The sequence below is a fragment of the Eptatretus burgeri genome, chromosome 9 (genome assembly GCF_056783735.1).
Source record: "Eptatretus burgeri isolate ZD-2024b chromosome 9, Ebu_testis_v1, whole genome shotgun sequence".
NCBI lineage: Eukaryota > Metazoa > Chordata > Myxini > Myxiniformes > Myxinidae > Eptatretus > Eptatretus burgeri.
Genome location: NC_140969.1, coordinates 31,880,933 through 31,907,569, shown reverse-complemented (window position 1 = coordinate 31,907,569; position 26,637 = coordinate 31,880,933). Strand labels below are relative to the sequence as shown.

At 44.5% G+C, this 26,637-nt stretch overlaps 1 protein-coding gene across 2 annotated transcripts in view; it reads left to right on the top strand.

Moving 5' to 3' along the window:
• Window positions 1-25,673, top strand: part of LOC147019848 (meprin A subunit beta-like) — a 43,422-nt gene extending 17,749 nt beyond the window's left edge. For both annotated transcript variants that reach the window (XM_085894621.1, XM_085894620.1), the window contains exons 8-14: window positions 1,385-1,606; window positions 8,899-9,036; window positions 9,772-10,349; window positions 10,509-10,608; window positions 14,223-14,399; window positions 19,565-20,342; window positions 23,774-25,673. In XM_085894621.1, the coding sequence (XP_085750747.1) occupies window positions 1,385-1,606; window positions 8,899-9,036; window positions 9,772-10,349; window positions 10,509-10,608; window positions 14,223-14,399; window positions 19,565-20,342; window positions 23,774-23,885 (2,105 nt within the window). In that variant the 3' untranslated portion in view covers window positions 23,886-25,673. The remainder of the gene's footprint in view (window positions 1-1,384; window positions 1,607-8,898; window positions 9,037-9,771; window positions 10,350-10,508; window positions 10,609-14,222; window positions 14,400-19,564; window positions 20,343-23,773) is intronic.
• Window positions 25,674-26,637: the final 964 nt, after the last annotated feature.

The following is a 26,637-nucleotide window of genomic DNA, read 5'->3' as shown; positions in this document are numbered from 1 at the left end:
CCTCATAACGTCACCAAATGACGTCATAATGTCTCAAGCTTGACATATCTAGAAAGCACTCATCGAGGTGTTCAATTTGAGGTACTACACGAGATGGTTCCTAAAACTAGAAAATTTGACCTTGGGGTCAAATATGTTTGACCTTAGGTGCTAACCATGAAGGTCAAGGCCAATCGCCACCAAAAATTAATCAGCTGAGCGCCAGACCATGAACTATATACCCATGAAGTTTGAAGACGATCCGATCAAAATTACTCAAAAAATAAGGGTTTCGTCGACTCCCCTGATTTGTGATAAAGTGACCTTGACCTTTGACCTTGACATTCAAAATTTTATGTGCTGAAAGGGACCTCTATAGGCCTCTGATATACGAAGTTACAAAAATTTCCAATGATAACTGTGCTCTGCAGAGTGATTTATACGTGATTACAGACCAAAAAAACAAAAAAAACATATGAAGGTCAAGGCCAATCGCCACCAAAAATTAATCAGCTGAGCGCCAGACCATGAACTATATTCCCATGAAGTTTGAAGACGATCCGATCAAAATTACTCAAAAAATAAGGGTTTCGGCGACTCCCCTGATTTGCGACAGTGACCTTGACCTTTGACCTTGACCTTCAAAATTTTGTGCGCTGAAAGGGACCTCTAGAGGCCTCTGATATGCGAAGTTACAAAAATTTCCAATGAAAACTGTGCTCTGCAGAATTTTTTATACGTGATTACAGACAAACAAAAAAAAAACATACAAGCTGACTAACATATCTTGCAAAAACTTCGTTTTGGCAAGATAATAATTTAAACGCTTTTCAACAACCTGATTTCTGAAAATAAACTTATTACCTCCACCACCGAAGGTAGAGAGGGTTCTGTTTTCACCCCTCTCTGTTTGTTTGTTTGTCTCTTTGTTTGTCTGTGTGCTGGATATCTCAAAATTTGGGGACAGATCTGGATGAAATTTGGTGGGCAGGTTGGGTGTGTGACAAGGAAGAAACGGTGAGATTTTGATGAAGATCTGGATCCGGATCCGATTACTCGAATTTTTTAGTGATTCTTCATCTTTAAGTGATGGTGCTAAAAACTATGACTAGCACGATATCTCAAAAAGTTGTGGACGGATTCAGACGAAACTTGCTGGACAGGTTGGATGTGTGCCACCATGAATTGATTCGCTTTTGGTGAAGATCCGGATCTGGATACGAGAATTATTGAATTTTGAAAGTGATTTTTCACCATTGAGAGATTGGGCCAAAAACGATGAACGGCATGATATTTCAAAAATGTATTGGGCCCGATATGTTATCGTGCATCAGACATTACGTGGCGGAGGTATGCCATGTGCTCTACTGAGTGCCCTTCTAGTTTCATTATTTTTTCCATACAGGGAGATGGCGCAACTTTCAAAAGAATACCCTGCAGGAATCTGACTCGCTGAACGTGCCGTATGACTACTCATCCGTGATGCACTATGGCTCCACCGCATTCCAGACGGCACCAGGTCTCAACACAATAATAACCAGGGACCCAATTTTCATGGACTTCATTGGACAGAGACTGGATATCAGCGAGCTGGACCGCTTACAGCTCAACCGAATGTACAACTGCAGTGAGTGTCACATAGAAAATCCTGTATGTTCATCATACTAAATCCTGCTGTCAAGGTTTGCCAATTCTTGGCCTGTTCACTTTCCAATCAATTTGTAGAAGTCATTCATTCCCTCTTCTTGTTTTATGATATTCATTTTTTTTTTCTCAGCTGTGCTCATTTAATAATGTTTGTCCATTCTTTTAACTGCTCTTTACAAACAACGTATTTGAATGTTCTGCCCTTTTTAAATACTGATAAATACTGAGAATGAGACAACCGTAAGAGTAGAAGAACTGTAAACATACAAATAATACATGAAAGTAGCTTTCTTCCTTCATCAGTGTTTGAAAATGTGTTCTTCTCCTTCCTCTTCATCTCCCAACTATCCTCCTCCCCTTCCTCTTTGTCCCTCAACCACCTTCCTCCCTTTCCTCTTTATCCCTCAACCATCCTCCTCCCTTTCTTCTTTGTCCCTCAACCATCCTCCTCCCCTTCCTCTTTGTCATCCAACCACCATCCTCCCCTTCCTCTTTGTCCCCCAACCACCCTCCTCCCCTTCCTCTTTGTCCTCAAGCCACCCTCTTCCCCCTTCCTCTTTGTCTCTCAACCATCTTCCTCCCCGTCCTCTTTGTCCCCAAACCACCCTCCCTCCCTTCCTCCTTGTCCCACAACCAGCCTCCTCCCCCTTCCTCTTTGTCCCCCAACCACCCTCCCCCCTTTCTCTTTGTCCTCCAACCACGCTGGTGCCCCTTCCTCTTTGTCCTTCAACCACCCTCCTCCCCTTCCTCTTTGTCCCCCAACCACCCTCCACCCCCTTCCTCTTTGTCCCCCCACCACCCTCCTTCCCTTCCTCTTGGTCCCCCAACCACTCTCCCGCCCCATCCTCTTTGTCCCACCCCCACCCTCCTCCCCTTCCCCTATGTGCCACCGCCACCCTCCTCCCCTTCCTGTTTGTCTCACAACCATCCTCCTCCCCCTTACGCTTTGTTCCCATCCATTATCTTCCGATCTCCCCAATCCCCATCTTCCTCTCCATCAACTCCACATCTCCTTTCCCCCAACTCCAATCTTCTTCTTCCTCTCACCACATCCTCCCACTCCTCTTTCCCAAAACTGCTCATAATACTTTTGCTTGAAGATTACACACATTCATTCTTATTGGGAGAAATTTTACAAGATATTGCATCATCTTAAGCAAGAATGATCTGAACAAAAGAAAACACACATTGGAAGAAACAAAAAGGTCTATAACCTTTAAAAAAATGTTTTTTTCATTTTCTTTAACAATATACTGTCCATTTTCCATTTGATCTCGGCTGGCCCATGCAATGTAATAATTCTGCTTATCGCCTGATTCAAATTGTCATTTCATTTTGAAATATCATCGTGTGTGTGTGTGTGTGTGTGTGTGTGTGTGTGTGTGTGTGTGTGTGTGTGTGTGTGTGTGTGTGTGTGTGTGTGTGTGTGTGTGTGTGTGTGTGTCCCTGGACTCTGTCCTTTTCTGCTGACAAGGTGGAGAGCTTGCTGTCAAACCTCGACTCAGATTCTGCAACCGGCCCAGACGGCATCAGCCCACGTGTCCTAAAAACCTGCTCTTCTGCTCTTGCTCACTCTCTCTCTGTTCTATTCATTATCTCATTTGCTCAAGGTCATCTGACATCTGCTTAGAAATCAGCAAACATTACTGCCCTGCATAAAAAAGGTGCAAAAACAGATCCCTGCAACTACAGACCAATCAGCCTTCTCCCAATCATCAGCAAGGTTATGGAATCCATCATCGCTTCAGACATTAAATCCTTCCTCTTCTCCAATGGCCTGATTTCCGATCATCAATTTAGTTTCAGACCAGGTCACTCTAGCCTGGATTTGTTACTTCTGCTCTCCCAACAATGGATGGAGATCCTCAATGCCAGACATGAAATCCGAGCCGTATCCCTGTACATATCATATGCTTTTGACACAGTCTGGCACACTGCCCTGCTCACCAAACTTTCTTCCTATGGTATCCAAGGCCATCTCCACTCATGGCTCGCAGACTTCGCTCCTGTCACAGTCACCGTGTGGCCCAAAATGGAGTTCTTTCATCCCCTCTTCCTGTCCAGGCTGGAGTTCCTCAAGGTAGCGCTGTTCTTTTTCTGGTTTTCATCAATGAAATCTCCGACTCTCTGGAAAATCCTCTCTATCTCTCTGCTGATGACTCCACCCTCTGCTGTACCATCGGTCATCCCTCAGACCGGCAAGCAGCAGCTTCTTCGCTCACTGCAGATCTGGATAAAATCACAAACTGGTCCAACACGTGGAACATGTCTTTCAATCCGGACAAATCTCACACTCTCACTATGTCTCTCCGAAAGGACCGTTTAGAAAACCCCCCCATCCACTTTTCAGCAATCCGCTGGAAGAAGTCCTTTCTTTTAAGCTTCTGGGTCTCACTATCTGCCATGACCTTTCCTGGGAAAGCCACATTTCAAACCTCGCCTCCAAAGTCAGTCACCGACTGGGAATCCTCCATCGTGCAAAGCCTTTCCTCGGCCCACCTGAGCTCCTGACCACTTACAAAGCTTTTGTCCGCAGCCTGATGGAGTACTGCTCTCCCCTCTTGGCTGGCGCTCCTACCTCCCACCTTTCTCGGCTTCACGCTGTGGAAACCAAGGCATTTCGGATCATTGACATCTCCTGCAATGAGGCTGAGTCTTTGGGCCTCTCACTCTCTCACTGCAGGTTGGTCGGTGGTCTTTTTGTCTTCTACCGTCTCCTCTCCAGCCTCGCCCCCTGCTCTCTCTGCGATTTGTCCTCACCACATTTCCGCAGGGCGCTCAAGGTCCTCCAACAACCCCCTTCTCGTAAAACTACGAAAATCACGAATCACCGCTCACCTTCATGCTTTCATTCCTCTTTTTTCCCGCCTTTGGAATAAACTCCCTCACTCTATTGAATCCCATTCTTCCCTTCAAGCCTTCAAAACAGCTGTTCACCACCACCTCTTATCATCTCCCATCCAAACCCTCGATCTTTTCGACTCCCGATAATCCACCCAAGCCCACCTCCTTCAAATTCCCTGCTTTCCTTCCTGAAAGTCCCTGTAATGTCCATCTTGTATTCCCCATGTTCCCTGCCCCATCCCTTTCCCTTCCACAGATCTCTTAATGTCTCTGTTCCCCACTGTTTTGTCCTTCCCACTCCCACCTGTCTTGTCTCATGCCCCCCCCCCCCTTGCTGTGCGTTGTGTGTTCGCTCTCACACGAGCCTCGACAAGGTATACAAAAAAATAAACAAATAAATCTCCCAGTTCCAGAAAATAATTTTATTGGCTCGTGTTTCAATATGTCACCTGACTCGGAATGGAGAAAATGCTTGTTCTTTTTTAAATCAAGAAACATATTCAACTGAACATGACATCATTCCAAGCAGATTCTCCAACAAATTTGTTTGTAAGAAAGGACATGGACAGGAGGTGAACACATCACATCAAAACATTTTATACCATCTTGAAAATGTGAGCAAAAATTGCTTTTCAATGGTTTGATTCTTTGTTATGAAAGGTAATCAATACACTATTTCCTCCTTTGATGTAAAATAACAAACATATACGACTTACAAGTAACTGTTAATAATTATTATTGAGAATTACAGTTTCCATTCACACAGTTTTTATCAGTCTTGGAATACAATCACATCCCCAATGTGCCAAGGACGTAAACACTTTCACCAACTTGGTACAATAGACCAGGAAACGTGGAGGGCCAAATCACATGCAGTCAATGGGACAGATCCATACCTATTCATGAATAATGAGTTTGGCACAAATACCATCATGTGCAGGTTTGAGTGATCTGCCCAGGTATTTCATTCATTTGTTTTGGATATAAAACTCATGAAAGAGCAAGGTGAAAGAGGATTAAAAAACACAAGTGGGGTCACAAGTGGACCCAGTCTGCAGTGAGTATGGACTCACGATTTTTGACCCCTTCATGTCTCCAAGCAGGGCCAGGTTAAAGAGTCCGTGGGACTGAAGCCCACGATCTTTTGAGCCCCTCGACCCTCTAATTACCGCACGTACCACGCACAGATATGAAAAGTATCACTCCAATCCTAAATGTAATACAACCCAGACGGAGATCGAGCCAGGAGAGAGCATGCACAGAGTGACAATAAACTACTTTATTAATTATAATACATAAATAAGTAACCAATACATAATTAATTACCGCTAATTAATCATTTCTTAACCTGTTTGATGGTCGATCACAGAAGCGTCCCGTCGTCTCTTGCTGATGGAGACTTCCTCAACAATGTCATCAAATGATGGGGATGTGATGAATGTGTTCTGAATTGCAAGTACACAAATGGCATTCAGTCTTTTCTTGCCCATTGTTGTTCACAGATGATTCTTCACCTGTTTCGGAACTACAAAGGATCTTCCCCTTTCTCCTGAATGCAGGGATGCACATGTACATTGTCAGACAAATGTCAATGTTGGGGAACGAATAAGACAGGCTGAGATCCCTCGTCTTTTTTCTTTCGCATCTTCTTTCGCAGATGTTAGGCTGTCCTTGTTATGAATAACTGACTTGAAATGGCAGAATTCATCTGTGAGGCCCCTTTCAAATTCCCATGGATAAATGTGCATCAACTCACCAGAAGCATTTATTATCTCTGTGTGGCTAAAAGAGCTAACTTTGCATATGAATCCAAATTTTCTGTCCAGTGCTTCGTTACGTCTGATTGTTTGATGATGATCGTTACGTCTGATGATCACAGATTGTGGAGTGAGTTTGCATGATGATTAATGCCTCTCGTCCCCATCGTCTCACCTCCGTCACCGGCTCTCCAAACATTCTCTTCTTTGTTTTTGTCTCCCTGGAATCGACCCTGTCGCTGTCTATCTCCGTTAGACGTTTAGCTTCAACCTAAAAAGTGTTAAAGTTCCCTCAGATCCCAGAAACAGTATTAATGAGTGATTTAAACAGTGTGCTAATCATGCCCAGTTCTACCTGAATGTTTTGAAGTTCTTTGCTTGTTGTGTTAATTCTTTGAAGGATTGTATCCCACAATACAACCACGACAGCCGTCTCGAAGGTGTCCATGGTTCTGCTTAACTGGCAAGCCTCAAGTTGTGCCATCTTAGGAGTTTCTCGTCATGAGAAAAATCCCTTACAGTTATTGTGTGCACACCTGAACTCATGTCCACCGACAAGGCCTTCTTCCGCAGTTTAATGCATTACTGCTCTCAACTCTGGGCTGACTCCTCTGCTTCAGATCTTGGTCAACTTGATGCCTTGGAAACCAAGGCCTTTCAAAATCATGGGAATTTCCCATGATGAAGCTGAGTTCTTGGACCCATCACTACGCCACAGCAGACAAATCGATTGTCTGTCCATCTTCTACCACATCCTTCCTGGTCATGCATCCTCTGCTGTTTCCATGCTTTGTCCATCACAGGTTTTATGCAGAATACACACTGTCCACCATCAACCACCTTCTGGTGAAACGCTCAAAATTCAGAACCACTGCTCACGTCCACTCATTGGTTCCTCCTTTTTCCACCTGTGGAACCAACTTCCACATTCTTTTCAATATCATTCTACCCTCCAGGTCGTCAAGACAGCTGGTCACCACAATCTCGATCAGATTGTCCCCAATCAAAACCATGATATTTTCTATCCTCGCTAACCCCGCCCCCCCTCGCTCCTCAACCTCATCTGACCCAAAGCCAGTCCATATTTCCAGTTTTCCACCTGAGAGTTTCCTTCTGTATCCATCTTGTCCACCCTGTGAATCCTGTCCTGCCCTCCATTCCTCCCCACTCCCATTGTTTCACCAAGTTTACCTCTGTCTTTGCTTTCAACTCTGCTGTTGGTGTTTCTCCCCTCTCTGTACACTTTGTTTTTAGATCCTCGTAGAGGATCTCTAAGTCTTACTCACGTTGTTGTTCTTCTTGTGGACTGTTTTGTTTCACAGCCTACAGTTTTCATCGAAACTTCCTGAAACTTGGCATATATATATATATATATATATATATATATATATATATATATATATATATATATATATATATATATATATATATATGTAAAAATACCCTGCGCAGACATAAACCATCTCCGATTTTGGAAATTCTTCTGAGAAAAAAAAGTTGACGTCATATCGCCGCTAATGGAAATCGCCTATACCATTACCTCCGAAACTAGGCAAGCTGTTTAAATTTTGTTTGCGGGAATCAAGCCGGGCATGAGCACAGATAATTAATTTATCGCAAACCTGATACATCACAATGACGTCATATTCGTTTTTATGACGTCATCATTAAGAGGACGAGGATCTTAGCTCATTCGAGCTTGTTTTACTGCACACTCTGGGCCGTAGAACAGAACAAATCAGGATGCAACGCAACAAAGGAAACAGGAGGAGAAAGGGGAAACAGCAACAGCAGGGTGGAGGGAAAAAGTATGCGGATATGGACGAAAAATGGATGCATGTAATGACGAAGGGTAGAGGAGAACGCAAAGGGTGGACAATATGGATACATAAGAAAAATTTTGTGGGGGGTGGGGTGGTTTTAACGGGTGTAGAAAAGCTCATGATTTTAGATGGTGATGATTTGAGATGGTGGTGAAAAGCTGACTTGAAGACTAAGAGGGAAGAATGAGATTGAAGAGAGGATAGAAGTTGGGTCCATAGGTGGAAAAAAAGGAGGAATAAATGATTGGCAGTGAGCAGTGGTTCTAGATTTAGACAGTTTCACAAGGAGGGGGTTGCTGGTGGACTGTGTGTGTCCTGCAGATACCTGAGGGGGGACAAAGCATGGACAGAGCAGAGGGTGCAAGATTAGAAATGATGTGGAAGAGGACAGAAAGGCCACCAACCTGTCGGCAATTGGTGAAGCGATCGACCCATAGACTCAGCTTCATCGTGAGAAATTCCAATGACCTTGGAAGCTTTTCTTTCCACTGCATCAAACTGAGCAAGATGTAAGACAGGGGAGCCAACCCAAAGGCGAGAGCAGTACTTCATTGAGCTGCAAATGAATGCCTTGGAGGTGAATCGGTGCTTGCGTATGGCAAGGAAACACTTTGCACGTTGGAGGATACCCAGTCGGTGCCTGGCTTTGGAGGCCAATTTTGAAACCACTGTTCCTTTTGTCCTATTGTGTCCTGATCCGTTCAGTGTACTCGTACTCATTTTCAACGAGCCTCGACAATGCTTAATTTAATGCCAACAATGCTAACAGCTTAATTTAATTTTGTTTCATTACTTTGTCCTGACAATTATGCTCACTCACTGACAGCATACCACCCTTTTGACCACAGCTTCATCGTTGGCCTTGTTGGACCGATGTACCTTTGATGACGTCACCATCTGTGGCATGGTGCAGATCGCAGCCGATGATGCTGACTGGCATTGGGTCTCTGGAACCACTGAAGATATTTTCACCAGTGAAATAGATGGTGAGTTTAGACCTGTTATCATCCTCAGTTTCTTTTACTCCTTTAACGGCCACCAATATCCCACCTTTCTTGTGGGGTCGGCCAAGGATAGCTTGGACCAAGTCTAAACGAACCGGTTGGCCAAGCCTGACATTCGTCTAGTTAAGGCAGGAATTTGGAATTTGGCCAGGGTGCCGGTGATAGCTCGCCTATTATTCACGAAGGATACCATGGGATATTTTATATCCAAAAACGAATGCTGGCAGACGGGATACCCATTTAACATCTATCCGAGGAATGTCACACACATTGATGTATCACCATGCCTGTGAATCACTCCAGGATGGCAGTGTATAGCTGAGTCGGGATTTTCATCAAAGGTTGACACTTTAGAGGCGAGAGTGGGTATCTCTCGGGCTCAGCCATCCTGTCAGCCTTATCCTCCTCAGCTGAAATCTTTTTGAAATGATCAATTTTACATGTGGTGTTGTATATCCAGTTTTCTATGAGTTAACAACAGCTTTAATGAATTGGTTAATTATAAACGAGGGCTTGAGAAATTGTGCTTGTTTTGTAATCTTGTTCAATCGCAATTATCTTTAAAAAAATGCTTTATTGTACACAATTTAACCAAATCTCAATGTAACAAAGCCTAATTTAAAAATTGGTTGCAGAACAGCACAATGTCAGACGATAGATGATCAACAGTTTTCACGGTTTTGAATCTCCAAGGTATGACCTTTCTTTCCTCCACAGATGGGGGTCCATTCTTGTTGTTCAACAGCACTGCAGCGAGTCCCGGTGACCTGGCAGTAATTGAGACCCGTGTGCTGCGGCCCCAAAAGGACCAACAATGCCTGCAGATATATTACCAGCACAGAGGCAGTCCTGATGACAAGCTCCAGATTGCTGTTAGTCATCCTTCAAATTCCTCACAGTTTAAAGTGGTCTCCAACATACCAGCCACCAATATTAATCAGTGGAAACTCACGCAAGTACCGCTGTCTGAGAGCAGTCCTTTCCGGCTGGCTTTGCATGCAGTGGCTGGAGTTTCGGCAGAGGCAGGGGGTTGGGCAGTGGATGACCTCACATTGATGGAAGTATCCTGCTTCGCACATATTTGGCACATACCGAACTTTACCTCCATTCTTGACAAAACTCCAGCAGGATCAGCAATCTACAGCCAACGCTTTAACAGCACTGAGGGGTACTCTTTCCAGCTAAGTATGTACCCCAATGGAATGTACCAAAACAGTGAAAGCATTGGTTTGTTTGTTCATTTGACAAGTGGAGATCAAGATGAAGACCTGCAGTGGCCTTGTCCCTGGAAACAGGTACGTAACTTTGGGATGCTGCAACTAGAGTGTTGATACTGGAGTTAAAAAAAAAAATTGGTGGGGGGGGGGGCGGGTGGTGGGGTGGCGGGAAGGATCAATGTATTTCTTGATCTTCATTGTGATGCAGTGTCAATTCAGATTTTCCTTTCTTCTCAGATCACGATGTCTGTGATGGACCAACACAGTGATGTACGACTCCGTATGTCCAGTACTCACAGTATCACCACAGACCCAGATTTAACAACATCTTTTAATGGTTTGTTTATGCTTCCTCTTCACATCCACATTCTACACACTCCCATTTATCTCATTATGGCTATATCTACGTTCATAATATTGTTGCGGGCCGGGTTCGGGTGAGAAGTCGACTCGGTGAGGAAAGCTATCTCGGCTCTCACCAGACTCCCCGGAATTGTAGGCCGTCGTACACGGATAATTCCGTGATGCGGCAGGTCGCTTAACCGACTGTGGACGCCAATAACTCAACCGTGTGACCTGGGGTCCTCCCGTCTATGGGTTAATCGGGTTACCTAATTAATCACGTGGTTTAATTACCAGGGAACACGCCCTCGGTACGCCTTGTCCTAACCGGATCACTCTACCGGATCGGATCACTTTACCAGTTTGGATGCAGCCGAGTGACACTGCCAAGGACGTACTGGCTAAAAGGAACGGATCGTTGAGAATAAAGTCCCGGCTCGGCTAGGATTCGGACCATGCTGGATCAATGAAAGAAACCACAAAAACTAGCTGGGAACATTGCTAATGATGATTTATTTACAGGCAATTTACAAAAGGGGACACAGAGCAGAATTAACGCAAAAATTATAACAATAATAATGATAACAATAACGATCTTCTGCAGTCTTACTTAAGCAGACAGGCGCCAGGACACACACAGGACACATACACGCAAACACACACAGACACAGAAAACCCGATGAAGAGAAAGTATTGAAACAAGAAGCGAGAGGAGTTTATACTACGATCTCGGTTCCTTTGTACTTGATTGCATGAATGCGCCACCAATACATTTCGGGGGGTGGGGAGGGGGAATGCTCCGTGGTGTGGTACCCGAAAGCTGGCACGTCATCGCTGGATTCAGCAGCGCATGTGGCGACCGTGGGCGTGAAGGAGGGGCTTGAGTGGAGAAGGGGCGGAGTCCAGAGTGCGTGGATGGAGTGGGAGGCGGGAACAGGTAGGCAGGTGGGGTCAACGTCGTGTGGGCAGAGACGAGGAGGTGGAGTCCAGACAGCAGGAGGTGGGTCGTGGTGATGTCGGGCAGAGAGCGAGAGAGAGAGAAGCGGAGGGACCGCTCTGATCTTTGTAGGACTCACAGCTCAGGGCGGGGGGCCACCCCGAAGCGAAGCGTCATCACCTGAATCGGGCGCTCCGATTGGCCCTGACCCCTCACGCGGCCCAATAAATTTGGTCGGAAACCGCAACACTCCGTTTCTGGAAAGGTCATCTCAGACAGCGAAAATATTTTGCTCTGACCCCATGACATGACACGAATCGCCCACACCGAACTTGGCGCATGAATCATCCGGCAAAAACCCCCGGGCCGTGCCCTGACGACCGGCCGAGGATCCCGCATGCCCACTCGGGCGTCTGACCAGCGCTGATCAATGCGCTTGCTCCACGTTCGCCAATGTGGCCCGCACTGTACAACATTCCCCTGCTCGGTCGCAGCTTCGCTGGCCATGGCGACGAGAAGACTTCACCATCCGTGGGGAATCTGCTGCTGCCCGCGAGGGCCGAAGGTACCTTGTTATGGAGAAATCCATGAAAGTTTCGCGCAGTATGCGCGGAATCGCCATGACCCACGTGGTCAGTGCTCCCGTTTTCCCGATTCTACTAGCGTGTGCGCGAGGCGAACACCGATATGTGTCAGATATTGAGGAAATATGATACAAAGTCGCGAATGGTGCATTCGTAACCTGCTTTGTATGATAACAAAGTCGCGAGTTGCGTACGTATCTGCCTTCAAGCACATTCCATACAGTGTGCGGGGTTCAGCCATTACGCACGTGGCCAGCGCTCACGTCCGCATGACTCTGCTCGCGTGTGCGCGGGGCGAAAGCCAATATGTATCAGATATTAGGTTGAAAAGGAATGCGCCGCTTTTACTTCACACCCTCGCATCCCACCCAACGTGGCGTAGAGTCTCCTTTATCGGCCTCCGTATGCGTTTCGTGCATCGTGGGCATCGTGCTGGCTGTGTTTCCTGTGTTGTGAAAAACACCATTCATGCAGCCTCCGAAGAGATATTCATTCGTATGCCTTTTTAATGCAACTGGCAATCTTCCCCAGATCAGGGGAAGCTCGAGTCGATAATCCAGAACTGCCAAGGGCACTGTATGACTCGCCGCACACGTTGTGTTGAGGGCTCGCTTGGGAACGGGGGCTCTGCACTGTTAATGCTCGCGCGTCATCGTTTCCTCGCAGCGGCACCGCACGCACTGGCCTCCGAGAGGACCCATCTCACAGCGAAGGACGCATGTAGCTCAGATTTACCTCAGGAATAATCAGAAAAGAAGAGTAGGGATGAAATGAAGAAAATAAATTGATTTAAGCAAACCAAGCGATGAGATCATCACAACGCACGCCCCTGTTGTCCCGCTAGACAAAATGGAAGGGACTATCGACACGTATAATAATGGAATAACTGTCTTGGGACCACTATCTGTTGGATGCATGCGGTTCCAAGAACCGCAACAATATTTTTCCCACTGTACACATCTATATATTAATACTGAAGGACCAATTTTGTGCTCCTCCTAGCGGTCGCGTCACGTTTTTCTCGGTACCGTGACCTGGACTGAAAGAAACTTCGTACCTGTAAGAGTGCATCGCAACAGTCAAACTTCAACTCTGAAGCAGAATAAACACTTTTCGTTTTACATTCGTTTACATGGCGACGTGTGACGTCACCGCTGAGAGGCGTAAGGACGTCATGGCATCATCGGTCATTCACTGACGTCATTACGTCTGTCGTTGACAGACCGCCACCGCTGAGAGGTGTAATTCCACTCCTCGAAAATAGCGTCTGCAATGTAAAACCCTCTTCTGCACATGCTGACTACCTCAGAATGTGAATTTGACACAAAAAAATGTCACAAGAAACATTGTATCTTCCATCACGATATTAATACTGAAGGACCAATTTTGTGCTCCTCCTCGCGGTCGCGTCACGTTTTTCTCGGTACTGTGACCTGAGAAGTTTTGACACGGTGTTTGTAAGTCAAAGTAGACACGTGCACAAATCAGGGGACTTCTTCACAAGGAGTAGTGTACACCAAAAATGTCGTGTACAAGGACGTTTTGTAGGCCTCAAGAGGTAAGGCCATGGAGTACATCGACTGGGATCCGGCTCTTACAAGAGCCGCCACTGGTTGTCATATTGGGCTCATGGAACGGAATCCGTCTGTGACGGGGTTTCGGCTAGTCTTAAATAATAGCCTGGTATTGGCTTAGTGGTTAGGGGGGCTGGCTCGGCATCCTAGGGTCCTGTGTTTGAGCCCCATTTCCACTGAATTAACACCAGGGGGTTGACTCAGCCTGTCATCCTTCCGAAGTTGGCGAAATGAGCACCAGTGTACTTGTCCCGGTGTATGCCCCGGTTAGAATAGGTGTACCATATCCCTGTGTGTCAGGACCAGGGTTGGCGTCAGGAAGGGCATCCGTCCATAAAACATTGCCTCAAGAAGGGAAGCATGATTGCATGGAGCCTGCAAAAAAAGCTAACCCCTGCTCAGCAGGGGAAAATGGCTGTTTGTTTGGTTGTTTTTTTTTTGTACACATCTTAAATGCACTCATCCACTGGTAAGTATCATCCTAAATTTTAATTTTGTGCATTTCTTCCTGCAGGTTCTATTGTTTTCCGGTGGGATCGGCCAGACAGAGTTGGTCACCAAGTGTATAATAATGGAAGCACCTACTACCGTGGACCAGGTTATGGGTACAGGACATTCCTCCCTCATGTTCATCTTCACAAGCGACAATACATCAGGCGCAGAGATATTGTCCTCCTGATAAATTTTGAGGGTGAGTCAAATGTCTTGAAAGATTTTAATCACAAAACCTAATTAATGAGAACGGTGCTCGGTAAGAACGCATTGTCTCACCTTGCACGCTCATTCTGATCAATAATACCATCGTTAACGAAACATGCTGCAATTACTGCCCATGTATCCGTATCATCCATGTCACATACATCATTCTATTATGTCACATACATTGCCATTGTCTGTAGCGTTATTGATTACTGATTGATTATTAGCATATTTAACAACCATTTTTATGCACATTGAGGCTAAATTGTGTCAATGAAGGTGAATGTGAATAAAAATTACGAATTCTAATCCCAATGGTGTGTGTGTGTGTGTGTGTGTGTGTGTGTGTGTGTGTGTGTGTGTGTGTGTGTGTGTGTGTGTGTGTGTGTGTGTGTGTGTGTGTGTGTGTGTGTGTGTGTGCGCGTGTGTGTGTGTATGAAGTTTTGGATTGATCGATTAAGCGGTATGGAGAAGACACTTTTTTAAAACGTTTTTATTTTCATTCCAATGTGGGTGCCAGACCACGTGACCAATGACATCATAAATGTAATTCCTCACTCTCATCAGGTCTTTGATCAGATATCTGAAGTTTCAAATTTTTCAGATACTTAAGGATTTCGATTCAACCAATTAATGGCTGGAATACCACTTCACCAATGATCTCATTGTTATTACCCTATAAACCCAATGGGGAGATGATGACATGCATCAACTTTCAATTTTTTTCTTTCTGTGGTTTTGGGGAATATATCCAAGTTTTTCTTTTAATTCAATAATGGCTGCCATTCCATGTGACCTTTGATGTCAGAGTTATCAATGAAATATTCTCCATGGGAGTCTCTTTTGTTTAATGTTTTGCATCGATCAGACAAGCAGTTGCAGATAAAATCATTTTTAAAGCGAAAATTTATCGACGTCGACACACAAACAGACAGACAGACATATACGGGCGTTACAATCGTCTCACAAACCTTTCAGGGCGAGACTAACTGGAAAGAGCAATCAGAGATCGTAGACCCTCGACAGTACTTTTGTGGAATATTTTGCGTGGTGGTGTGTTTGTGTTTGTGTGGTGGTGTTTGTGTTTGTGTGGTGTGTAGACAATGAATTGATGATGTAAGGTTATGTTCATACAGAGGAGAAACAGACCCTTTAGGTTTTATTGTATCGACTACTGCATCACTCGATGTGCCATCCCTTAAAAGCACACTAAGCTAGGTATCTTTTCTGCTGGGATTTGCTAGTTCACATTAAAAACACCTCAATGTCTTTCATGATAAATAGGTGGGTATTACTAGCATCCTGAACAAATTATAAATCCATGTTCTGACAAACACTGAGCGAGGCAAATGCAAAGTACCCAGTGTGAAGAGAGACAGACAGAGACAGACAGACAGAGATGGAGAGAGACAGACAGAGAGAGTGGAGGTGGAAAGGTTGGGGAAGAGATATGGAGATTGAGACAGAAAGATGTGAAGAATTTGTTAAGCTTTTTGAGTGCCTGAAATTTATTCTTTTTTGTAGACTGAGTCAAGGCTCATGGAAGAGCAAATACACGATAGGGATCAGGACTTAACAGGAGAAGAGGAACAGGAGAGAGGGTGGGGGCACCAACAGCTTCATTGAAGGACAAGACAGCGGTAGACTTGGACAATTAATGGGTGTGTGGATAAATGGGGCACAGGAAAGGATGTGGGGGGTGGACAAGATAGATACAAAAGGAAACTCTCAAGAGTGGAAACTGGGCTGGGGTTAACGAAGATAGAAAATATCAAGGTTTTGGATTGGGGATGAACTGAGATTGTGGTAAACAGCTGTCTTGATGACCAAGAGGGGAGGATGAGATTGAAGAGAATGTGGAAGTTGGTTTCACAGGCAGGAAAAAAACGACAACAAAGAGTGAGCAGTGATCTTGGATTTAGATAGTTTCACCATCAGGGGTTGATGCTGGATTGTGCACGCCTTACAAAACTTGGGGAGGGGGCGACAAAGCCTGTAAAGAGCAGAGACTCTGCTTTTGCACGGCAGATTACAATAATCTTGAAGGCCTTGGTTTCCATGGCATTAAGCTGCGAAAGATGTGAGGCAGGGGAGCCGGGCCCAGGGGGGAGAACAGTCCTCCATCAAGCAGTGGTTGAAGGCTTTGTAGTTGGACAGGAGTTCAGGTGTGACAAGAAAGGAATTTGCATGATGGAGGATGCCCAGTTGCTGACTGGCTTTGCAGGCCAACTTTGAAATGTGGTTTCCCCAAGAGAGATAGTGGCTGGAAGTGAGACCCAGGACTTTGCATGACTGGACATCCTCAAGAGTATTGTTAAGAAAGTAGAGAGTGGGGTTTGCCAAATGGTCTTTTCGGAGAGAGAAAGAGTGAGATTGTAAGATTTGTCAGGATTGAAAGACACATTCCAAGTGTTTGACCAGTTTGTGATGTTTTTTCAAGGTCTGAAGAGAGGGAAGAGGCTGTGGCCTGCCTGTTTGAAGGATGAGGGATGTCACGACACAGGGTGGAATTATCAGCAAATAGATAAAGAGGATTTTCCAGAGAGTCAAGAGAGATTATTGATGAAGATGAGTAACAGGACTAGGGCCTACAACACTGCCTTCGAGCACTCCAGCTTTGAAAGACAGAGGGGAAGAAAGGATGCGGTTGAGAGCCACACATTGGCTACGAGACAAGAGGAAGTCAGGGAGCCATGTGTGGAGTTGGCTTTGGACATCAGAGGCAGAGAGTTTGGAGAGAAAGGTGGGATAACAGGCTTTATCGGAAGCACGAGATATGTCAAGAGAGATAGCCCTGATTTCACGTCTGACCTCCATCCATTGTTGGCTGAGTAGAAGCAGCATGTGCAAGGCAGAGTGACCTGGTCTGAATCCAAATTGGTGATCTAATATGAGGTAGTTGGAGAAAAGGAAGGATTTCATATCACCTCCAATGATGGATTCCATGACCTTGATGATTGGAAGTAAGCGAATAGGTCTGTAGTTTAGAGGATCCATTTTTGCACCTTTTAAGTTGTGCAATGATGTTGGCTGATTTCCAAGCATTTCGAAGATGACTGAGTGCAAATGACAGGATGAAAAGGGCAGAGAGAGGAAGTGCAAGAGCAGCAGAGCAGGTTTTTAGGACACTTGAGCTGATGCTGTCCAGTCCGGTAGCAGAGTTGAGGGTTGCCAGAAACTTCTCCACCTTCTCAGTTGTGAAAGATGCAGTCCAGGAGCAGTTGGGCACAACTGGTAAGGGTTGGTACACAGAGTGAGGGGTTGGAAACACAACATTTGGGAACAAACACAATTTATGTATTCGGCCTTCAAACGAGTGGAATTGGCTTTGGTGCCGTGTGCAGTGAGAGAAGCCATGGAAGGGGAGCATATACCAGATAGGCTTAACAAGCTTCCACCAGCTTTTTCAGGAGAGAGGCAAGTTTGAAAGTTCAATCTTGAGGTTAGACAAATGTTGTTTGCTGGTTCTTCTGAGAGTTGTTGCGGGCTTTTTGGAATGCGCTGAGATCGCATCTGCCTTTGGTCAGATTTGTCTTCCAGAAAGAGAAGGCAAGTTGTTTCAGAGCCAGTGCCACATCATGGGATTCAATGTACCTTGGGCACGAAGAAGGGAAAGATAACTAAAGAAGAGATGGAATGAATCTTATGCATAAGGAAGAGCAGGAATCTGTGGAAGAATTCCCTGGCTGAGCTAATACCAGGGGCAGTAGATATGTAGGACCAGTCTTGAAAGGACATGGCTGCTTGCAGTCTGCTTGAGTGAACCGCCAGATACACCAGTACCGAGGCAGCTCTCTGAGTCAAACCAGAGAGATGTTGACTCTCACAAGCATATGATCAGATGAACCAATTGGAGCAGAGGAAAAGCAGGAGACATTTGCAGGGAAAGGGAAGCTGAAAGGGTGCAGGACGAGGAAGAATCTGAGAGGGGGTCGCATTGAGGGGTGGGCTGGGGGAATATGTGAGGGGTGGGGTGAGTGTGGAAGCTTGGAGATGATGGGGTGAAGGGGCTGTTTGGAGAGGGTGGCATGAGAGGAGATGCAGAAAGGGGTGACATATGAAGTGGAGAGATGCTGAAGAGGTGCACACATAGAAGGAGTGGGGTTTAAAGGATGCGGCCTTGGAGGAGATTTAGGGGAGGATACTGACACGGAGAGTTTTGACACTAGAATAATCTGAAGGAGATTTGATTGTTGAGTGCAGACAACTTCTGCAAACTGGAGTTCTCAAGATACCCACATTTAACATTATGAGATAAAGATCATGGGATGGTGGATATAATTGTTGTTGAAGGCAGGGAGAAATGTCATGCTGTGGGAACTGGAAGATGGATGACAGACCATGCACTTTCGTTCGAAACAGGTTTCCAAAATATGCTTTTTGAGGAAGAGGAAGAATAAATCCTGAGGAAGAAGAACACGTGGCAAGCTGATGCCAGAGAAGTAAGGGATTTGAAGCTTTTAATATGTTTTCAAAAGCTTTTAAAGGAAGAAGGAAGAAGTGTTTTTTTCAATGAAGATGTTGACTGACCATCTGGATCATCAGCCGGGCACCCTCCACCATCGAGGTTTTGACTTAATCCCAGAATCTCTCCAATCAACTCATCCATAACGCTAGTTTTGGCTATTCGTCATCAAAACAGAGGGAGTAAGCCTGGTGTTGGCTCAGTGGTTAGGGTGGTGGCTCGGGATCCTAGGGTCCTGAGTTCAAGCCCTGTCGGCCGCTGAATTAAAACACCAGGAGGTTGACTCAGTCTGTCATCCTTCCAAGGTCGGCGAAATGAGCACCAGTTCCAGTGTGTGTACTGGTAGAGGGGCACTGCATCAGTGACACAGTCGCGCTTCAAGAAATGATTGCTCCCCTGGCAGCTAAGCTGCCATATGACCACCAAAGCAGAGGGATATGGAGAGAAAAACAAAAGAGAAAGAGAGGGCCTGACAAATGTCTGAGACTGTTATTCAATGTTCATCACTTTTCTTTTCTATGAAACAGCAAGGATCATGGAAGAGCAAAAGCAACAAACAGGCCATGGGACAACAGTTGGATACAATTAAGAAGAATATATTAAAACATTTCACAATGATTGTGTTATGACTTATTGCCATTTCAGAGCTCAAAATGGTTAACTTACCAACATTGTTTCTCCAACAAACACAGATATTTCCCACCGGTGGAAACCACAATGGTCGTCAACTACCAATTCACCAACCACAGGAATCAGTGGTGCAACAATGTCACCAATAACAATCTCTCAAACCCCAGGACACTCTGGTGCAACAACATCACCAACAATAAATTCTCAAACCCCAGGACACTCTGGTGCAACGACATCACCAACAATAAACTCTCAAACCCCAGGAAACTCTGGTGCAACGACGTCACCAACAATAAACTCTCAAACCCCAGGACACTCTGGTGCAACGACGTCACCAACAATAAACTCTCAAACCCCAGGAAACTCTGGTGCAACGACGTCACCAACAATAAACTCTCAAACCCCAGGAAACTCTGGTGCAACGACGTCACCAACAATAAACTCTCAAACCCCAGGAAACTCTGGTGCAACGACGTCACCAACAATAAACTCTCAAACCCCAGGACACTCTGGTGCAACGACGTCACCAACAATAAACTCTCAAACCCCAGGACACTCTGGTGCAACGACATCACCAACAATAAACTCTCAAACCCCAGGAAACTCTGGTGCAACGACGTCACCAACAATAAACTCTCAAACCCCAGGACACTCTGGTGCAACGACGTCACCAACAATAAACTCTCAAACCCCAGGACACTCTGGTGCAACGACGTCACCAACAATAAACTCTCAAACCCCAGGACACTCTGGTGCAACGACGTCACCAACAACAAACTCGCAAACCCCAGGACACTCTGGTGCAAATTCACTGACAACGTTTGAGACATCTGTTTGCAGGTGTGAAATTATTTTCTTGCACTTGACATTTTTTTTAACTTGAACAATAAATATGCTCAACAGTGAGTTGACTCAGGGATCAAATTGATGTCCGAGGGGTGTTTAAAGAGTTATACGAGTGAGATATAGTCATCCAAGGAATGCTAAGGTTTTTATTTCTCATTATCTCAGTATCCTTACTTGCAGGATTCATGGATCGGTGTATGTTTGTGTTTTGTCCCGCTACTCCTCCGATAATTCTGGGCCGATTACATCTGGACTTGGTACATAGGATCATCATGATCCCAATTAGTGCATCGGGGTGTTTTTACCTTTGTCAGTGGTCTTAGGGATGGAAGAGGAGGAAATTCTTGATGTGAATGTGCATCATGTCACACCACTCCAGGTGGGAGAGGGTTCCCAACCTTATTACAAGTACTCACTCTTGATAGCACAATAAATTACAGCACTTTATAGCACAAAATATGTATATATATATATATATATATATATATATATATATATACACAAATTACAGCACCCACCTTTCCTATCCCCACGTTTTCAAGTGCCGTGAGGTGTTTTGAATTATGTAGCAAAAGATATTTTGGAGAGGTATTTTGAACGACACATTTGAATAAGTATAATAACACAACCCCCCTCTCGTTGGGTATTACTGGCTGAAGGGAGTGGGTGCTTCTCGTATATGTAATATACTAGGCTGGACAGCATTGAAAATCATCAAATTTTGGATGTGAGAAAAATCAACTGCTCAGACCAGGGATCACACCAAGGACATGCAGCTAACGTAGCTAACCACACCAGTTCTCTGGCAATTGAGCTATCACAGCAACACTCAGTGAATGCTCAATTCTCACCACATATTGCCACTCTCCTCCCACCACTGTTGTGGGACACATCCATGCCCTCTCCAATCTCCATAAATATATATATATATATATATATATATATATATACACACAGTCATGAAATCTTTTTTTTGCCAAATATAGATATTTAGATTTTGGAAATTATCAGAAATTGGTATTTTTGGACTATTACCTCATTCTTACAGTGGCCTACAAAAGTATTCACCCCCCTCCAAAGTTTTCACAATTTGATGCCACCTGAGTTTATTTCATGATGACTTCAAATCAAACTTAATATAGAGAGATTTCACAAAGTAGTCCAAAGTGATATAAAGCCAAAGAAAATGCAGATAAAATGTGAATAAGTTTGATTAACAGAGAAAATCAGGTGATTCTCAGTTATAATATATAAGTATTCAACCCCTTTAATTAACACGAAATCACTTCAGAAGCAAATTATTTGTTTGAAAGGTTGCAAAATAAGTGTAAAGGTTTCACCTGTATGTAATCAGTGGTTTAACTTAATTAAGCTCCCACACTTATCCAAGAAGTTTTAAGATGTGACTCACTTGGTCAACCAACAAGGCAAACATGAAGACAAAGGATCTTTCCAAAGTAGTAAGACATATAGTGGTGGAGAAGCACCATTCAGGAGAGGGTCATAAGAAGATTTCAAAGTCACTCATTATCCCTTTGAGTACGGTGAAATCCATCATTAAGAAGTGGAAGATGTATCATACCACACAGACTCTACCCACATGAGGTTGCCCATCCAAACACAGCAGCCAAGCAAGCAGGAAACTGGTTCGTGATGTCACTGTAAATCCAACAATGACTTTGAAAGATCTGCAAGGCTCTATCTCTGAGATGGGGGTCAGTGTTCATCAATCAACAATATCCCATTCCCCTCACAAAGCTGGCCTCTGGACAGGTGGCAAGAAAGAACCCATTACTGAAAAAGATCCATATAATATCTCCTCGGGAGCTTGCAAAAACATCGTCATGATACTGCAGGCACGTGGAGAAAAGTTTTGTGTTCAGACGAGACGGAAATTGAACTTTTTGGTCTAAATTTTAAGCGTTTCGTCTGGAGCAAGCCGAACACTGCACATCACCCAGTCAACACCATCCCTACTGTGAAGCATGGTGGTGTCAACATCATGTTATGCGGATGCTTTTAATCAGCAGGGACTGGCAAGCTTGTCAGGATAGAAGGAACAATGGACAGTGCAAAGTGCAGCAGAATCCTTAATGAAAACCTGGTTGAGTCAGCCATGAATCTGAAACTGAGAAGGAGATTCACATTTCAGTAGGACAATGATCCCAAGCACACAGATGTACACACTTTCTTTCACTTGACTTTTTTTTTTAAACTTTCGCAATACGAGCACCCAGGTACATTACACTCTGGCTCTTTGGTGGGAAGAATTATTCCACAGTTATTTAATCGCTAAATAAGCTGAACAGTGAGTTTATTCACTTGACAAAAGAAGATAATAAATGTTCTTGAGTGGCCCAGTTAAAGTCCTGATTTGAACTCAATTGCACATTTATGGCGAGACTTGAAGATTGCAGTCCATCGACAATCCCCATCAAACTTGGCAGAATTGGAGCAAGTTTCAGGTGAAGAATGGGCAAAGATTTCACCATCTCACTGTGTAAAGCTGGTGGAGACCTACCCAACAAGACTCATAGCAGTCATTGCTTAAAACGGTGTTTCCACCAAGTACTGACCTAAAGGGCGGAATACTTTTACAACCAGTGAATTTTGATTTATATATGTTTTTTTATCGGTATTCCAAACACGTAACCTCCTTAATCGAGAACAGTGTTTAGTTTGATCTCTTCAGTTATTCATAAAAAAAATTCATTTGTTTCTTTGCATGTTTCTTTGTAATTCATTTGAATGTGGAATTATTGGTTGGGGGTGAATACTTTTGCAAGCCACTGTGCAATCATTCTGAACATCCGTATCTCAGATTAGTAAACTTGTGTGCTGTACTTTCTCCCAAAAGACGACAAATTTTGTCCATCTTTTGTCCGTTTCTATTGTTGTGTCCAGGTAATTGCACTATGCACACCTGCTTCCTCTCTAATCCTGCGTCAGTATTGGTGTGTCTTCTTGCCCCCAAAATACCATTTATTTGTGTAAACACAGATTACTTCATCAGTTTATATTTAAACAGTGTTCATCAACTCGCTGCAGCATTCCTTGAAGATACTTTTTTCCATCAAATGAGGTAAAAAATAATGGTCAGATATAGATCTTTTAAATAATTGACATGAAATCCTTTGATACAAAACTATTATTTAAAGTTATCACATTAGAATAGCTTTGCTTGGAAAAGGTGTAAATTTATGAACAAAATTATTATGTTTTAATAATGAATGAACAATAATGTAGAGTCTGTGATTGTTGAGAAGGAGAGTAAAAATTGATGATTTTAATAATTTTGGTCATTCTGGTTATTTGGAATGAAAATATAATAATTTGACCACGTGATAAACCAGTTAAATCTTAATATCATAAAAATGTGTGGATATGGCGTGATACCAATTCCTTTGTGAATTCTTCCTTTACAGCAACTGCACATCTTCGACCACTGTAGCAAATGCGGGCATTCGCCATCAGGACACCATCTTGTATGCATGGATAACCATCTGGTCCATTGTGCTCATCTCTGGTTGGATTTAACCATCCAGGCACTTCCAGTTACATCATAACTTATCTCGATTCACTTGATGAAGAAAAACTGAAACACTCTATTCCCCACATTTTGCTATAATTATGCAGTTATATTATTTTACTTCTTTAAGTTCTCCCCCCCCACCCCCACCCCTCAATGTTATTTATGGGTGTATTGGGAGTGGTGGAGGGTGGTTGTGAAAGAAAGAGGAGATTCAATTATTATATTTAATATTGTTGCTCTCAGAATACAGAGGTCACATACTCACCTTTGAAATAGTGTTGCGAATCTGGAAGCCATGAGCACACAACAGCCAGAGTCCTTATAGATCAGTTATATCGTAAGTACGTGTTTCTCGTTAGGGTTCCGTCCCTCGTCTAATGGGAATTAAATGTTCGTGCACTGTGGAGTTATTTTGATAGTCAGGGTTTTCTTTTACATTTTGACATCACTTACAATTACAACAATGCCTTCGCTCCATCCTGACACCATAACGCTTGCGGTGGGCGGAGTTCAAGAAGGACTTGGCGTCTCTCTGGACCAATCAGAGAGATGCGAGCGAGTTTACCGTTGGTTGGCCAATGAGAGCCCACGCAGGACAATGTTACTCCTCTTCCTGTTTGAGGGGCGGTCCAACGTGACGCCCGCCACGCCCCCCCCTCACCGGTCCAATCAGAGGACTTGGCGCCCCTTTTGGCCAATCACGGGGGCGACGAGCGCATTTGCGCGCCAAAACCGTCCAGTGAGGGAGAGTGGGCCGGAGGAGGTGGCTCCTCCCCTCTGGAGAAGGAGCGAATAATTGTTTGGCGCTATCCGACTGGTCGTAGTTGGTGTTGGTCTGCCGGATCACCTGGCCTTGCCTGCTGGCGCTCGCTGCCTCGTCCGCGCTCGTGCTGGTTGGTGTCCGCCCTTCATCCTCCGTCCCGGGTACTTGGAGTGGCATTGTGGTTGTGGGTTCGAGTCCTGCCAGTCCAGGACCTCGAAGACCACACGAGGTGTACAGGTTCAAGATAGCTCTGGTTTCCAGCTCATCTTCATCGAGCTGGGAACCTTCAATAAAAATCCTACGGGGTCCATTTCTTTGGGTGTTTGTCTGTGTGCAGGCCGGTCTTGTCAAGTAGAATTGTTAGGTGCTTTCGCTTGTACATTGACTGCATTTCTTATAGTCGGATAACTCTGCTCTTCGGTGTTCCCCTCCCTGCCTATTGGAAATAAATATCCATTTTGTTGAATGTATCAGCTTGTTTCTGTGTTTCTTTCATTGGCTTAGCATGGTGCGTGTTGGAAAATAGTGAAGCGGAAAATTGTGCATTTGTTCCGGCGGCCCTGGTAACTCTGCTCGGTAACGCCGTATCCGAGCCATTACCGCGACTCGGATCGGACAGCGTCGGCCGAGGGTGTGGTTGGACGGCGTGAGTACTTCGGTAAATTTGAGTTCGACAAGTGGAGCCTACCTCATGCCGTTGAAGTATTGGTGACCACAGTCCTGTAAGGGACCCATACCTCTCGGAGTTCTCCGAGAACCACGATCTAGATTCAGGATGTTCGGTGGAGCCGACTGTACTGCTCCACCTAGCGGTCATGCTCGCCGCCGACACCCGGCTCCACGACAATATTTTGTCTGGGTTTGATTCCTTTACCCAACTCTAAGTTGTTGGATTGGTGGGTGGCCGACAGGCTGTTGATTCACAAAGTGTCACCCTTGTTAATTGCAGTCAGTAATATAATATTTCTATTTCAATGTATTTACATTCTTACTTTGTTCACATAATTGTAATAAAGGTCTATGAAACATATTCATTTCTTTGTTTATTCATAACAAGATGGATTGTTTTGTGGTCCCATCTTGGGTGTTGTCGATAAAATGATCTGCCTTTGTGACAGTACAGAGGAAGTTGAGGAAGGAATTCAATTCCCATGACCCCGAAAATGTAAATCCATTAAATAGTCTGTTGTGCTTGGACGAAGCTTACGTCGTTGCCAGCCAACTGTGTGGACTAAATGCGACAGTGCAGGATATTCTCCCTTGAGTGATTGGCAATCCCCAATATAAATCATTGCATTTCCCGTCAATGGAGGCAGGAATGTCAAAAACAAACACTTGGGAGAATTCTTGGGAAGAACCTAAACTTCTTTCCACACAATATTAATGTGAAGCAGAGATTGATAGCTGTTCATTAAAAAAATGCATCAAACCTGTGATAAAGAATGCGAATTATTCCGGTCCTCACGTGTAACTGTGCTGTGGTGAGGTGACTTTCCTTTGACTGGAGATATCAGCAGAAAATGAGATTTTTGGCACTTGAAAGCCCACGTGAGATCTGCGAAACTGCCCTCCATCTTCCGAAAGTGATCGTCTAGTGTACTATCTCTAAAGAGAGAGTGATAGTAACCTTCTTTTTTGATGGTTACCTCAAGGGGAATGACTACTTGCAAATGCGGCAGACATTGTTCTCTGTGGAATTGTGATGTCATAATTTACCGTGGAGACACATGGTTTCAACAGAAAGGGCGAACCTGGCAACACGGATAATGTCTTGAATTAACTCCATTCCCAAATACTCAGTGGCAGAGTCACCTCTCAAACTGGTTCTCTGCACACTTTTTGATGAAGGTCGTTCTTGCCCATTGACATGGGATTCATTTCATAGTAAGTCCAGAGATGCTCTCTGTCATGAGTAGGGTGAATATACTGATTCTGGCTCACTTTTCCCTATGTAAATGAATGAGGGATTTTCAGCGATTCCCTTTTTTTTTCCC